The sequence below is a fragment of the Antennarius striatus genome, chromosome 18 (genome assembly GCF_040054535.1).
Source record: "Antennarius striatus isolate MH-2024 chromosome 18, ASM4005453v1, whole genome shotgun sequence".
Classification (NCBI taxonomy): domain Eukaryota; kingdom Metazoa; phylum Chordata; class Actinopteri; order Lophiiformes; family Antennariidae; genus Antennarius; species Antennarius striatus.
Window position 1 is genome coordinate 9,095,410 of NC_090793.1, and position 17,357 is coordinate 9,112,766.

General features: G+C 41.4%; 1 protein-coding gene across 1 annotated transcript in view; it reads right to left on the minus strand.

The window, feature by feature from the left end:
- LOC137611959 (receptor-type tyrosine-protein phosphatase S-like) overlaps nt 1–17,357 on the minus strand; it is a 58,008-nt gene that overhangs the window by 18,284 nt on the left and 22,367 nt on the right. Inside the window, exons 5-10 of the mRNA XM_068340190.1 lie at nt 15,185–15,373; nt 8,229–8,339; nt 3,662–3,676; nt 2,178–2,447; nt 1,606–1,985; nt 496–697 (exon numbers count right to left, since the gene is read on the minus strand). Of these exons, the coding sequence (XP_068196291.1) occupies nt 496–697; nt 1,606–1,985; nt 2,178–2,447; nt 3,662–3,676; nt 8,229–8,339; nt 15,185–15,373 (1,167 nt within the window). The remainder of the gene's footprint in view (nt 1–495; nt 698–1,605; nt 1,986–2,177; nt 2,448–3,661; nt 3,677–8,228; nt 8,340–15,184; nt 15,374–17,357) is intronic.

Genomic DNA, 17,357 nt, shown 5'->3' on the forward strand with positions numbered 1-17,357 from the left:
CCTTTGGTTTGGTTTTGTTGTTGTGTTATAGCTATTTTTGTGATAAGTAATAAAAAAATAATTAAATCTGATTGAGTCACACAGTCTTGAGAAGGGTGAATTTTTCACAATTAAATTAAAACTGGTTTGAATTAAAAATTATCTACTATTCCAACTGAGGATGTTTTTTTCCCCCAAATTTGCCCCGTATTAATTTGATGGGAAATGTCACAAGAAATATCAAATTTCTTTTAACTTTAAGGGAGATTAAAAAAGATTTTGCACGAATTAACATAATATGAACCAATTGATGGATGATTTGCCAAAAACCTTTTACATAATCTTGTACCATTCATGTACTGGAAGAAGATTATTAATTACTTTTCAGTAACATCTGAAGCTGCTCTAGGTGCAAAATGGAATTCAGTCATTTCGAAGAAGTCATATTTTCAGATGTAATTACAACATGTTCATAGTGGATTGCTTCTCAAATGATGCCGACAGAAACACACTGACCTCCAGGCATTACTTTGACATGGACTGGGTCGGAGAACGGCCCGTCCCCTACTGAGGTGAAGGCCAGGACCTGGATGGTGTAGGTTTCTGACGTCACCAGGTTCTGAATGGTTGTGATCACGCTGTCTTGCACGTTGTGGATCTGCCACTCATTCATTGGCTTGGATGGGTCCATGGTGTAGTACACCCGGTACCCTTTAACCTGGAGGAGAAAGGTGTTACCATGGTAATCCATTCGTATTACAGCATGGCCAGCATCTCTGAATGAATTTGTACTCTGGTCCAGATAGTCCCATGGATTTGTTCTTCCACTGTTTGTTAGAAGTCACATGATGATGTCTTCATGTCTCTGGGACTGTTATTGTGCCATTAACCCTGATAAATAAATCTCACACTAAGGTTGACCAAACCAATTTCGACACAAACTGCAGATGTCCTCATATTGTTCTCTTCCTATGGGATTTATTTACAGGCAGGTCAGAGAATAATCCCACCGCTACAGCGTCACCATAACCCTCCACCTCTCCGGTTATTGCTCCTTAATGGTTTTAATCCCCATATGCACTCAATTCAGTTTGTACTTTTATGAACTTACTGTACAGCTAGGTAGGCTAGGAAAAGAAATAGGCCCCAGGAGAGATGGCTCTTAACTTAGAAAGGACAGTCCAATTACCTTTTTTTTTTCATCAGAGGGCGGGGGTGGGGTGTGGGGTGGTGGCAAGGGAATTACAAGTGGGAAGTCTCTGCCAAGACACAATTCCTGCAAAGCTGCAGACTGGAATGAAGTTCCTGATGGTGAGGTTTATTAAGGGTTTATCATTCTAACCAGGTTTGGACCTTTTTCAATTCTGAAATGTTGTTGGTCAATCGTGAGTGAGGGTAGATGTAACATCAGACTACAGGGAATAAACTCCGTTAAACACATTCACAGGTAGTCATTTGTAATCAATCACTTAATGAAATGAGAAATATTAAAAAAAACAAAGCATTTTTGTGTCTGTAAAAAAATGACACCAATTACGAGATGCACACCCCCTGATGTTGTATGCTTTTACTACCACATTTAAATAAAAATAAAACAAAGTATGTGTTTTCTAATCCTGGTCCCACCTGGCCATTTGGTTCCTCTGGCTCCTCCCAGCGGACCATCACTGTGTTCTGAGAAATAATGTGGGCCTGGACGTTTCGGGGTGGGCTTGCAGGGGCCTGCTCCCCCGTTCGAGCCTCCACACGGGTGGAGGAGGGCCCCTGTCCGATGCTGTTGAAGGCGGACACCCTGATTTCATACTCTGTGTTGGGGTACAGCCCGCCGATGCTGTAGCGGGTGGTGGTGATGCTGTCCACCGTCTCATATTTGCTGTCCGGGCCTTTGGCTCGGTACTGGATGATGTAGTAGGAGACAGGGTCTGGGTTGCCAGAGTCCCAGGTGATGGTCACACTGGTGGCAGTGGTTTCCGTGACGATGGGAGTGCCAGGAGGCTTTGGCAGAGCTGAGGGTTAGAGAAGTGGATTATATAATCTACAGTGTAAGAGTCATTAATATCCCATACTCTGCATATCAGTCACATACAGTTGAATATCGATTCTCCTGATGTCAACATAATTACAGAGCAAACCACACCAATCGGATGCATCTTTCAGTTACCATAGCCGCAATGGAAGATGTAATTACAGTCTCTTACTCTTCACCAGGACCTGAGCGGTGGCTTCGATGATACCCAGGCTGCTCATGGCGACGCAGGTGTAGTTAGCCGACTCCCGGACGCCATTGAGCTCCAGGACATTCCGCCCAATCGGCATCTCGTCCTCGGGGGTCAGATCCTCCGTGCCCAGCATCCACTTGACATAAGGCATGGGCGAACCCACAGCCACGCAGGTGATGTTGACACTCCCTCCCGGCATGATCTCGTGGTTGGAAGGGAGGATGGAGAAACGAGGGGGTACGCGGCGCACTGGGAAAGGAGGAGAGTCAGGGTAGAAAAGGAAAGGGGAGGGAGTTTGGGGGTAAAGTGGGAAGAGGAGAAAAGTAGGGAAGGGAGTGAGGAGAATAAAGGTGGAGAAAAAGAAGAAGGGGGAGTGAGGGAGAATCAGAGAGAGAGAGAGGAGGAGGAGGAGGAGGAAGGTGGAAAGCAAGGTCAAGATCGAGAGACAAAGTGAAGGCAAGATAGATAAAAAGAGAGAGAAGGAGAGGAGAGGTAACAGGAAGGGGGAGAATGAACTTCAGGGTTTTTACAGAAATTACAAACGGATATTTTAAGTTTAATCCCAATTACTTTATGGTACTGATGATTCCAACAGAAAGACACAAATCTTGTGTTGAGCTCAACCAATCACAGTGAGCTGCCTACTCAAAATAATATAGTGACAAACTCTTGAGTATTATTTCAACCAGGACATGACACCTATAGTCAGTTTCTCTTCTTATTGGTAATCAATCAGTTACAAGCCTTTGGACTATAGTTGAATTCTTCTAATTATACTCCCCACAGTTTTTATGAAACATTAAACATGTTTAACTAGTTCACATCATTGCCCCATCATGCCTTGTGGTCCTTCTGCAACTCTTTTTGTTAGGTGGGGGTTGGGGATTGGGGGGGTGCATATTGATCAACAGGCTCAATGGTGAGTTATTTCCAATACTGCATCTGACATACTCGCCGTACTATGTTAGGGAGAGATGCACCGAGAGACTGAACTCATAGGTCACTTGCATGCCTGGGCGACTCAAGAGGGATAAAAAATGGTGAAGGAACACAAAGAAGAGAACGGAGAACTGAAGGGAGACAGAAAGGAGCGAGACAAGACAGATAGAGGGATAGTGGAAGTGAAAGAGAGGAAGACAGAGACAGAAAGAGAGAGAGAGGCAGCTCTGCTTCTCTTCCAGACAATGACAGGCAATGTAGCAAAGGACAGCCACATTGTACAACAAGATACTGTACAATACATAAGATTCAGAACTGATACAGTGTTGTCAAATGATGATGTGGACAGAAGTGGATCAAGGGTTGGACCCATTCAGGTGTTTTACAGAGTGATCATTGGACACAGTAATTAAAGAACACCAAGACAGCATGAAAGAGGCAGAACGGGAAAGAACGAGTGCGAGCAAAAAAGAGCGATATGTGAGGTAGTATGTGCATGTTTATAAGTTAATAAACTTATGTACATGTGTCTGTCGCTCCTACACACCAGGGTGCAGACAGAATGCAGAAGAGGAAGAGAAAAAGGGGGGGAAGGGAGAGGAGGGGAAAAAGACAGGGAAATGGAGATAAAGAGAGGATTAGAAGAGGGTTTAGGGGAAGGAGGGAAAAAGGGGGGAAGAGAAGAGGAGCGAGGAAGAAGAAAACACATGGATCTATTTAAAAACACGGCTATATAACAGAGCCAGGCCCATTCAGAGAGTATAGGTGCTTCAAAAGTAAAGAAAAAAATGAAATAAAAACTATTAGAGATTGGATGTAGGAGGAAGAGAGAAGAAGAGGATACCCTAGGGCCACAAGACAGGAAACAGAGAGAGAAAGAGAGACAGAGAAACGGACAAACATCTCTGCATGGGAGGAGAGAATGAGAGGGAAGGCAGACAGAGAGCAGAAACATCGTCAAAAAACTCCACACCTTCTGTTCAAAAAGACTGGAGATCAAAATAGAATAAAAGAATAATAAATAATAATAAATGTCACATTAAAAACCTGCAGTAGTAAGTCTAATAATATGTCAAATAAACATGAAATCAAATAAATAAAATGAAAGACAAAGCAATAAAATAATTATGCTTGAAATGTAGAATGTGTAACATCATTACTTGGAATCTTCAGGGGCCACATCCCCCTACTCAAAGAATCTAGAGACAGTCGGATAGAAGTTAACATTTTTGTATGATTTCAACAAATTCACTTGTTTCTTTTAGTTTTTTTTAAATAAAAAAGTTGCTGTGATGTCACTGTTAGCTCATGAGTAACAGATTAGGTACAAAGCATTTGGAACAGCTGTAGAAAAAGCCAGAGGATACCCAGAATTGGATACAGACAAGAGACAAAGAGACAAAAAACAGGTAGATCTGTTAGAAAACACACATCATTGGGCAGGCGTCTCCTCGTCTGAGCATGCTGGAGGCAGACAGACAAGACGACATCCACGAAAGCTCCATGCACAAGACAGATACAGCAAAATCACAACAACTGGATGACCGCGGCGAGTCAAAATGATCCGAAACATTAAGAGTTCTAAAAAAAAAAAAAAGGAGCAGAGACAAAAAACTGCTTTAGAAGGACAGTCAACTTCTTCACAATAAAACAAGCTCATAACAAGGGATAATCCTTCACACACCCACAGAGCCTCTAGCTTAAAGCTAATCAACCAGGGCCACGTGTACCCCCCCCCCTTATTTCGACAGTTTTTGACGGCGCGAGGATCTTCAATCTTTATTAGCTAGGCCTGTTCTCTGCATGGAGTCCGGAGGCCATGGATTGAGGATAGCCACAAGGATTACTGCCGTATCTCAGACCCGAACAGAGCAGATATTTACGCAGCAACATCCAGTCTGTCTCAAAGACGGGGCTTTCATTAACCACGGTGGCAAAAGGGGATTGTTAATACCCCCCCCCCCCACATCAGTGCAAACAAATGCGATTCATTTGAAGTGTAGAAAAAGAGGCGTGTTTGGTGACATCCAGAAAGATACAGCACCGGTGAGGCCAGTATGGATGCTAAATGCTAAAATATAGCACATTGGTAGCCCCGGGGGGAGAGCTCACATTAGCAGCTATTACTGAAAGCAAAAAAAGAAAAGCTGAAAAAAACAAAAAAAAAAACAAAACGTTGCCAATCAAATATAAGAGTTCATCTAAAAGGGAAAAGAAGGATACGCCGTGGTGACCCTGAACGGGACAAGCCGAAAGGAAGTTTAATAGAAGCAAAGCGGAAGCAGTGAACTGCCCAAAAGTCCCAAAAAGAGGAAGGCTGGAGTTTCATCCCTTACAGAGAGTCGATGTTTTTACTGGTGATAGTTTGATTGTTTGTTAGTCTGTTAGTGGGATGACTGAAAAAAAGTTATGAAAGGAATGAAACAACAGAAATCAACAGATTTGATGGTTTCTTCTTCTTTCTTTTCTTTTTTTTTAAAGACAGTCCCAGGAACAACGAATTAGATTTTGGAGGCATTCTGGATCATAACAACAAATACAGAACCTGACATCAGATAGTAGCAAAACGTTTCCTGTTTTTTTTAGGTGTTAAATTTATCTTCAAAAGCTGCTGATCTTGATCGAGCAGACGAACGCCATTAAAGAAATATTTTTTTTAGAATAACTATCAAAATAATAATCGTACTCATGTGAGGACCGATTACAGCGGCAGGGGTTTCATGGTCTAGGAGTCACACTGGGTCAAACTGTCACAGTATTATTGCTTTTACGTGTAATGACATAATTGGAAACTGAGCAGCTGAGTGATATATTACTTTTAATTTGTCACTGCAAATTATCAAAAACGAAGATGGAATGTTGAAAAAAAAGCGCCACTGTGAGTGTCACCCTGTTCTGTAATTATTCCCTCCACCAAGGAGATTGCATTCACCACAGGAGCACAAGAAAACTAGCAGGCAGGCCTTTTTTAAACTGTGGGAGGACGGAATGCTAAAGCAGCAAATGCACAATACTTTTCTTTATTCTTTTACTTTATCAAAACGCTCCAGGTATCAATTTCTCGATGGCTTCATGTAAAATAATGGGCGTTGGTAGAATCACTGATTAATACATGTGTATGTCATTTTAATGCACTAAAGGCGGACGTACTTTAATGGTGTGTATTTGAAACAATCAGAAAAAAATTTGAGATGTAAAATATTCATTTATTGATAAAAATATGCTGTTTATTAAATGTAGAGGAGAAGGGGAGTCCAGTTTAGTTTGTGTTAGACCATTCTAATCTAATTTAGATGCCACTATGATATAGTTCTGTGGTGTTGATTTTTAGTATGTTTCACCTCAATTCATCTCCTGCTCTGGCATGCATATGCAGTGTTTTCACCCATTTTCTGCAGATCTGTGTTTTTAGGATTATTTCCAAAAGGCAAAGATCCCTTCCTCCCTCAAAATAAAAAAAAAACACTGCTGTTTAAATTCATGTCATTCTTAATTATGTTTATCAGTTCATGTCATGAATTTCGCAAAGTACACATTTAAAACAGAACGGCAAATGCAAGCATGACCGTGAATGCAAACTTTCCACTCAGTGCAACAAGTGCAGGATTGGAGAAGATGACATGGGGGGGAGGGGGGAGTTGAAACACAACATCATGCAGAATGGGACAGAAACAGTCGAAAGACATGACGAGAAAGCAACTCCGACAGCATCGATCCGAGAGCGTCGGCATGATCACAGACTGCGCCATGCAAGTCAACGGACATGCAAGCGGTGCTCGTTTCTCTTTCTCTCTCACTCCTTCCATGCAAACATCACTTTGTTTTTAATCTTCCAATTCTTGGGTCTCCATGACAACAAGATCATACCATGCAGAAAACATTGATCGGGGGGACGGGGAGGTGGGGCGAAGGCAATACCAAGGGTTCTGCACACAAGGCCTCACAATGCAGTCAATGCACTTTGCTGCGTAGGCAGACCACTTCATCATCGCAGCAGCTTTAGAGAAATCAAGTCTCTTCATTTTGGAGAGAAAAATCATTTCATTTCAAATCTACTTCAGTTCCTTTTTGTGTTTTTTTTTTTGTTTCTCTCTGTTTCAATAAGTGAATCTTTCTGAAACAAAGGAGTAACAAAAGAAAAGAAAGAGCACACCAACCTTCTCGAAGCTCTGAGGGATGGAAGGGGGTTGATGCGGAACACAATGACGTGAGGGGGGAGAGAGAGAACGGGGAAACACAGAGAGAATAAAAACGGCCAGCGCAAAGCCATTCACTCCACCGCATCACACACACACACACACACACACACACACACACACACACACACACACACACACACACACACACACACACACACACACACACACACACACACACACACACACGCACACGCACACAACCTCTGAACAGCCATACACCACACACACACTTCTCTGAGAGATACAATAGACACTGGAATTTATCAATTTGAACATTGGTCATGGTCTTTGAGCCACAGTCCAGCAGCTATAATCAGTTCAAACGATGCTCTAACACACTGAATAAATTACAGCCTGATTCACTTTCAATTTCATCCAAATCAGTCTCCGATCAAATTTGTGCATCTTTTGTGCAACTTTCTCCTCTTTGTACAGAAACCGTTTAACAGACAGATCAGTGATGTTTCCATGCAGTTAAACCAAGGTGCGGTCCCAGCTTCTTGTTCAATGGGATTCAAATACTGGGACTCCCACCAAGATTTAAGGTGGACTAGTTAAGGGTGGTTGTGAGCAATACCAAACAACAGAATCAACATATACTGTAGACAATGGATGGGTTAGTAATAGTCATTTATGGAAAATAAATATCTTTATATTGACCAAGAGCACCTTAAATGTAGTGATTTCTTTTCTGTGTGTTCGTTTCTGCATATGTGAGTGTATGTGTGTGTGTGTGTGTGTGTGTGTGTGTGTGTGTGTGTGTGTGTGTGTGTGTGTGTGTGTGTGTGTGTGTGTGTGTGTGTGTGTGTGTGTGTGTGTGTGTGTGTGTGTGTGTGTGTGTGTGTGTGTGTGTGTGTGTGTGTGCATCACGTGTTCTGCGTTCAGGTCCTACCTCGCACATACAGGTTGGCCGGGGAGGAGTAGCGCACACCTTGAGAGTTGGTGGCCACGCACTCGTACTTCCCTTGGTCCGTTTCCTCGCTGTTCTCAATCTGGAGAGCTCCTGTAAGACAGAGAGGAGAAGAAGAAATTTTCACACGAGTTTGCATCCTTTGACCTTTTTCATCCGGAGATGTTTGTCTGCTCCATCTGCTGCAGTTACATTCTGACCCTAGGGTATCCTCTCTTCAATGGTTTCCACATCCAGTAAAGAAGTTTGGTGACATTTGTTGGTCGTGTTGTTCAAGAAAAATCTTTTTTTTCACTTCTGCCGTTTCTTTTCTGAAGAGAAACGGCAACATGTGAGGAAATCTCACATTTCTTTCGAAAAAGTTTTAAACAGAAACAAGACCAACTATGACTTTTTATATACTTAGATGACACGATGGGGACCTTTTGTTGTGCATGCCTTTAAAAGCTAGAACATCTCACTGCTGCCACGAAGAAAGCCTGTTTCTATCTTGAGCGCTAACTGGCAGCGGCTCCACAGTTTTACCCCACGGCAACAACCTGACAACGCTCTTTACCTCTGCAGCTTGTGTCTTTTAGTGCCTCAATTTTTATCCTCCAACCCTGATCCCACCGTGGTAAACAGTGTCTCCCTTAATGTGCTATAATTACACGCAGCACTTGTCAGGCACTCTTTTGTTCCAGAGGGTGCTATTCTTATTGCTTTTAAATTTTTTAATTTTTTTTTTTTGCATTACTAGCACAGTTTTTATTTTTTTTATTTATTTCTCTTTCAACCTGCTCTGTCACATTTATTTCATACCGACTTCGATGTGATGCTCGAGAAAGAAACACAACACTGAGGATTTCACTCTGCTTTGCCGGAGGAGTGGAGAAAGCACACAAATAAAAACAAAATGAAATCACAAATGAAAGCTAAATTACAATAATAATGCATTAATATTCTTGTAGAATCAATAGCCATACACAGAGACAGTCACAGCAGAAGTTTAATGGATGAAAACCTCCAAAATTCTGCATTATAAATCCTCTGCATGGCTAGAAAACCTCAGAGATAAGTCATAAAGTTGTTTCTTCTTGTTGTTTTTTTGTCATGCTCTTGAACTTTAATTGCATTTTATACTATTAGACAACCAGAAAATCTTATCAAGAAGTAAATGCTGTGTGCTCATGTATTACTAATACAGTGAGTGTCGCTCTCGGCTGAATGGACATTGACAGATTGGTATATAGGAATATTGTAACCATTCACTAGTTTAATAAATTCATGTAAGGACTCAGTGTCTTTCACTCTTCTGAGTAATGGTGATGAATAAGAGCCTTGATCCTTGAGTCCATGCAGACCCAATAGTCACACTTAAAAAAAAAAGTGATTTGATTTAGAAATCAATTAAACATTCAACCAAAGTCTAAAAAAAAACTGAACATCTCTGTTAACTGGTTGTATTTGGGACTCAGAGGCATAAGGAAAAGAATCTGCAGGAATGTAATCTGATAATATAACGGTAGATCAAATTGATAAAGGGATCACAGGAAGAAGAGAAGTTGTAGCCCTGCACTTCAGCGAAGAATGAAACCAAATACTGGAGTAAAAGTAAAAGCACCACAGATGGTGTTTTGTCCTGAATCGGAGACAAATCTTGTAATTAAATCTTAAATATGTTCATGTAATCAATAAAAGGTTCCACAGAAACAGCTTGGTGTCACTGTGTGATTCTCCAAAGCCACAATCGCTGAAGTTTGACCAACATGAAGGCTGCTTTGAGGCTCTGAGGTGGGGGAGTTGGACTTGAACACTCTTGCTGCTCGGCCACACTTCAGGGCTGTGCTTGGCGAGCTGAGGCCCGGCTAGCTGGAGCTGTCATGCATTCGCTTCTGCCTCTGATACATGAAAGCAAAGAGCCGATGCCTTCCTCTTCCTCTCCTTCTTTCCCCTCTCTCGCTTCCGAGTGGTACGGGGCAGAGCTGGGAGATAAACAGGAATAAATTACCTGTTCCACATGCAGAGCTACAATCCCAGAAAACAAAAAGAGGAAGCAAGAGCAAGAGTGAAGAGGAGATGGAGCCGGACAGGTGGGGCTCTGCAAACAAGAAGCCGTCTGACAGCTGGAAGCGGCTTGTACGATGAACCACCGGCATGGATTTGAAATCGCTGTTTGAAATCCTATTTTATGCAAAACATGTCATCACCATACATATGTTCAGTGTACGTACACGGAAAGCTATGGACGTGGACGGGGATCTGGACAAACGCAATGACAGCAGGATGAAAAGCACTAAAAGAGAAAGTGGGTGATGACAGCTGGGGGGAGGGAGAGCTGTTTGCTGGGGAGCTGAAGCTGCTGACAGACCCAGAATGAGAAGTGGCTACGGTAAATTGAGCTGCTGTGAAATTGTGAATGGTGTTTTATGTCTGCTGGGCAAAGACTCATCCTATCAGATGACAATAGATGCTGCTAACCCAATAACACTGACAGAATATTTGGGTCAAACAGATCACCTGGACTCCAGATCTCCCAAAGTGAGACGTTAGCTTTAACTGGAAACAGTAGATAATATTTAAGAAAAACCCACAAGTCTGTCAGTTTAAGCAGGAAATATCTCTCAATCTTCCTCTAATTTAACAGTGTTTATTTCATTTCATGAAAATCTCCAGTTACAAACATTGTACATTAGTAAAATAATTGTTTTAAGTGGAATTGTGTCTAATGTAAAATACTAAAACTTACTAATTAAATTTAGGTTGTATACAAAAACTTCTTTACTTTTTACATAAGGCTTTTTCTTTAATGAGTAAATTTTAATGATTTATACTGTTAAACGCTTCAAGTACTGTTTTGGATAAAGGAAATATTTGTAATCAAACATTAAATTATATACATTAATCTGAAATGCGGTAGTTTTAATTGGTTCACTTGAAATATGTATTTTCTTATATCGATATTTTCTCTAATTAAGTCCATGTAATCATTTAAAGCTGTTGCTTATAATTAATCTAATTACCGTTTTGAAAAAATAAACTTAATTAAAGTCAATTTATGATTTTTTGAGAGCATTTACTCAACGTAGTTAAATAAGTTATACATTTATTTTAAACTTATTTTTGCAAAGTTATCCTTCAATGGTGTTGTTTTTCTAAAGACTTCAGGGGAGTGACGGCAAAAAACAGAAAAAAATCCGAAAGTGTCGCTCAGAGTAAATATCAGTCCATTAATGTATTTAATTCATTTTTGCCAACCTTTAACATGTGCATTAACTTCAAATTCTTTCTGAAAATGATTAATCAGTAATGAACATAACCATTACTTGCTGTCCTATACTGACCCTTGCAGATTTATTCCTGCCCTAATTTAAAATACAATCATAAAATCAGATATTAAAACTAGGACAAATCTCAAGATGAAATCTGTTAAAGCTGTTAAATCTTAAAACATGATTTATAAGACTTTTTTCATATTTAACCATTTTAAGAAATCCTTTACAAAATTCTTTAAAAAGAAGAATTTATTTTCTCGTCTGTTTTCTTATCAAATTTATCTAAAATCTATTTGGAGGGAGGTCTCCTGATAACCAAGAGGCAGAACCGGAACAAAAGTGCTTGAAAGATTTTGAGAAAACTGTATTTGCTCAAGTCAAAATGTCAAACTAGCCCTAACCATAGTTGTTACCATGGTGACCTCTGATCAGAGCAAGGGTCTTAGCTGTGACAGGCCCATCAAATAAGGCGCGGTCACCCTCGGGGTCCATATTGCACGCCATCTGGCAGAGTGTGGTCACTGCGGGTCTATGCAAACCCAAAACCTCAATCCCAAATGTTAGCAAAGGACAGATAGCCGGTCACGCTTCTCCTCACGCACATCTAAACTGGTGCAGCAGATGGCATGAAAAATAGATGGGGATGTCTTGGTTGTGGTATAAAGATATCACGTGAAGTTCAACTCTATCTGTGCCGTATGTTCATCTCCCTGGGAAACCAGCGGTGTGTGTGCTTGCAGGTCTCGGCTTTGTGCTCGTAGCGCTCAAGACAGCCAGAGGTAACCTTTTGGACAGTAACCTGCGCTGGGAGGACGCCACACATGATGGATACCTGAGGGCTGTGAAGTCATCCTTTCTGGGATTTGAGTGCAGCTTTTCTCAATGTCATTTTTCACCCTGACTGATATGGGCCATAAAAATATTTCCAAGAGCCAACATAGAAAGAAAAGGAAAGACAGAGAGAATGTTTGTAGCTGGAAACAGATGCCTGGCTGTGCTCCAGCCAGCACTGGCAGCCATTCACTAAATCAGAAGCATTACTTGGAAGGTGTCCCAATTAAACAGATCTTAAAGGGCTGTTTCATCCAGAACACATCTTGGTGCTATTTTGTACCTATCTCAGGTGTAATTGATTTCCTCCAAGTCATTTCCTTGCAACGTTTGCTTCATTATACAGTACATTTTGCAGTGCGGCTTTGTGATGCTTTTGGTGATTTCAAATCCTATTAAACCGCAGCAAATCTCACTGAGCAATTTGTTTTGCTTCTGTTTTACTGATGTGATATGTGGCCTAATGTACTGTAACGGTGAATCAGTGTCATGTCTCCATGCTGACACCCTACAGGGACGACAATGAACCACGGAGGAGACCGAGTGTAACTTAGGATGATCGAATGCTAAATTGTGTACGTAGCTTCAAAAGTAAACAAGCACTTGCTCTAATGTATACCTAAATATACTTACCGGGAGAATAAACAACCATAAAATGTGTGTTCAAGGACACAGATGCCCTGACGACTGTAAACACTCCATTAGTGCTGATGTGAAAAACCACAACCCCTGTTATAACATTATAAAAGCAGAATGGCACAAAAATCCAAAGGTCAAACGTGCCTCAACAAGTAAAAAGAAGTCAAAATGGAGAAAGCAGCCATGAGATGAGCGCCTCTAGGACCCTACAAAGTAAGCATGTGATTTCACTGAATTGTGTGCAGAGGGTTTTGTGCATGCAACACATTTATGTCGTACAGTCGATGTTATGCACCGCCTGTGGTTCAGACATAGAAACCGTCGTGAGGGAGTTCTTTGTAATCTGTGGCTCCGAGGCCACCAACACTCCCATAAACCGACAGCAGACGATAGAAAAGCCTTTGCTGACGGTTCATCATCTCTCTGTATATTCATCTCTTTATAGTTTGTTTCTGTATATCTATTGTCTTCGCTGCAGCAGCAAGTCTGCTTGTGAATTCCACCCACACAACCTGCATGTATTCAGATTTACTTGCATTTCAATGCAGCTAGCAGGAGATATACTGCTTATATAAAGGTGTGAAAGGATATCTGTTTAAAAGCTAAGGAGCAAATGGGTAAAAAACAGCTTAAGCCTGTTTTTATCTGCCGTTATATTCATTAAGGCATGTCATCTGCAAGGACAAACACACAGAGACTACACATATTATATATGGAACAAGTGCCAAAGTGTGTGAGAGACGAGGCTGTTGCTGTATCAGTTTGACCTTATTCTAATGAGTCTGACCTGTTCGTTATTACATTTGATTATCCTCCAGGAACTCCAGCCAAACAACTTCTCATTAATAGCGCTGCGTTTGCCAAGCAGCACATCCACACTCACAAAGGTTATTCTCCTTTAAAAGGGAAATTACAAACAAATATGCAGAAATATAACCTCTCTTGCTGAAATAATGAACATAATTCAAGTAAATTTTAACACGGTTTTTCTACATATACCCTTTTCCCTGCCTACTAACTCGATTTGACCATTCACTTTGACGCCGATCTGATGCTAAGGCTAATAGCTCCAGCTAACACCTTTGTTTCCATGGTCTTTACGTTTTTCTGTGCATAATCTATTGAATAATAATTAGATGGAACCATTAACTGCACATTTTTCAACCAACATAAAATAATATATCAAATGCTTGCTAGCTGTAGGTGACAAAATCTGGTCAGAATACCGAGTGTTCAATGGTCAGAAATGAGAAACGGTTTTTCTAACTCCTTCTTGGTGCAAACAGATGTAGACTGTTGAATAAACCCCTGATTGGCTGATGACTTCATCGGTGAGCATTCTCCTCCCCTCCTGCTTCCTGCAGGGCACAAATGTGCCCTCACTTAGTAGACTCAGGTCAATTTTGATTGGTTTAAAGATGGCTTTTTCCCAACCCCAGAACAATATTGGATTGGACACATTCTCCTGGTGACAGATCTGGCACACATTTTAAAACTTACAAACAATTGTTTGGTAAAATAGTGCTAAACACATATTTAACGCATGACAGGTAGCGCATGGCAATGGGGTTTAAGAGTAACACCTCTTGCTGGGGGGAGGAAGAGCACATAGGACACTCACACACATATATACACACACACACACACACACACACACACACACACACACACACACACACACACACACACACACACACACACACACTAATTTTCTTCAATATTAGAATAGGTGTGTGAAAACAATGAATATCTCAAGTGAAGAAATTCTCCTCTCTATGTCTTTATGACAAAAACTGAGAAACTACAATTATGATCGTTTTCAAAATACATTTTTGAACGTGTGAACATATTTGTAATAAGTGTAAGCACAGTCAGTATTTTTTATTTTTAGGATCTAGCGTCGGAGGAGATTTGTGCCTCTAATTTGTCACGTATTTATAATCTTCCCTCCCAAATGTTAATAAAAGAGCTTTTTTTTCTTGGCTTAAGGATGGCACGATCATCCTTTCATGTCTTTAAAAAGGTTTTACACTCCCAAAGGATCCATTTAAACTCAGAGAGGAGCATGTAATCCCTCAAACCTAATTAAAACTCAATTATCACCAAATCTAGAGCAGGAGGGATTTTACCTGACATTGACGTGTTTTAGATGCAGTTTGTGTGGCTGTTTACCGATTTTCAAAATGAAGTCATGCGTCGGTGACGCTTTCTTACCTGAGCGGAGCTGTTTGATGCGACCCTGGCTGGTGCCGGGGTCGACGGGCAGGAAGTCTTTGAACCAAGAGATCTCTGGGTCAGGGATGCCGCTGGCGGCGCACAGCATGGTGGCCGTCCTCGTTCGCTCCACCACCTTAAGCTGGGGACCCATGTCTATACTGGGGAAACCAAACGGCAACAAGTCCTCTGGAAAGATGAAACCAAAGGAGGAAAGTCATCAGGACTTTGGGATGATAGCATTTTGTGTTTGATTAAATCATGATGGCAATTTTAAATGACAAATAATATACTGTAAAGCAGGATAGCACACATCTGCATTGGATTTCCTGGATATCCATTAATTGTTGTTAATCGTTTCAACAAAACCCACAAAAACCAAATAAATGCTCAGCTCTCCTACATTCAGCCCTTCCCTTCTGATTACAGTATTTTCTGCAATATAAGACGCACCCAAAAGCCTTTAATTTTCTCAAAAACCGACAGTGCACCTTATAATCCAGTGTACTTTATATATGAAAAATGTTTTAAAGTATGCCATTCATTGAGGGTGCGCATTGTAATCCAGTGTGCACTATGGAGCGGAAAATACTGTAATTCAGCAGCAGTTCACCCAGGGGGTGTTCTCTAGGGAGTCCTGGAGCTAAACAGCCAAAACAGATATTTTAACCAAAAGCTGTTTAAATCAATCAACTGGACTTTAAGAAAGTGGATTGATACAAACAGCTTTGGATAACCATGACCTGGATAATCGAGAACCTACAGACAGATATTTTCACTGATTTTTTGACAAAAAAAAGCCCAAATTTTGAAATATTTTTTCAAATTTTTTTCCATCCCCCCCCCCCCTACATACAACTAGAATTCCACAAATAAATGCTGATTGGTTCGTTATTATATTGTTCATTATTATGAACAATAATGAACCAATGCCTGTCCTCCGTTTCTGGACATCTGGGCAGCATTTCTTCTGAACACAAATGATGTTTTTATCAGAGTCTGGTTTGCTGTAGCCTTCTCCTCAGATTAAATGTTCGACTGTCACACACAGTGATGTGAGAGTCTCTGTTTTCTCGCCTTTCACATCTGCAGACCCTTGAAAGAGGAGACACTGATCAGGACAGCGGCGCCACTGTCCCTTCCCTTGTTAAAGCCTGCTTGTTCCTCCAGCCCGCTTTCATTAGGTGATCCAGTAGGCGGACAGAAATACTGCAAGGTTTTAGTGTGTGTGACTGAGTGTTTCCACTGGGGCATAAACACACCGCCCTGTCAGCAGGAGTTTAAATGCCCACACACATACAAAACACACACACATACACACACACACATGCATGACTCTTAACCTGAAAGCACAGGTGTTTAGCGGCAGTGGCAGTGAAGGGTGAGTTTCCATGGTGTGGCTCTATGGTGATAATGATTCCTGTCTAATAACTATGCAGCGCTGCTCAGAAACAGAGGCAGCAATTAGAAGCTGGGATCGAGAAAACAGGCAGGGCACTGGGGGTAATAAGGACTTGTTAGCGGTAATTGTTAAAATGTACCAACGATTAGAGAGGCCGGGCTGGGATGTGTCTGGAAATATCTGATTACATCAGGGTGGGGGGGCGGGGTGGGCAGTGGATAAGTGTGTGTCTGCGTGCACACATGTTTCCTTTCGTAGTTATGTTCTTATTAGCATCTTCGTAGAGCTGCAGCACGTATGGAATAACGCACACTCTAATCCCAGGTAAACGGTCGCTCACAAACACTTTCTCTGGCGAATGGGATTAAACCGCTCGGTGACATCGGTCCAGATGGCCAGACGACGCGCAATCGAGCATCCATCAAGCCTTCCCGCTTCCTCCTCTCCTTAACCTTGTTAACAGCTCTGTCGCTCTCATACATGCACACAGACACCTCCTCTATACCTGGAACTATAATTACAATTTCCCTTTTCCTTCAGCAGCCGTACGATTAAAACAATGGGCATTTTGTCAACTAATAAATCAAAACCGGAGGAGCCTCGTGATTGTTACACCAACAAATTTTACTAAAAGTCAAAACGGACTAATTGTGGTCACATCTCCATCCTCCTCTGCGCCCTCTGCTAATCTAACCATGTGACAGACGCGCACCATCTGTGTACACACTACGCATCGGCGATGAGAGCAGCGATAGGAGTCGTGGTTCCATC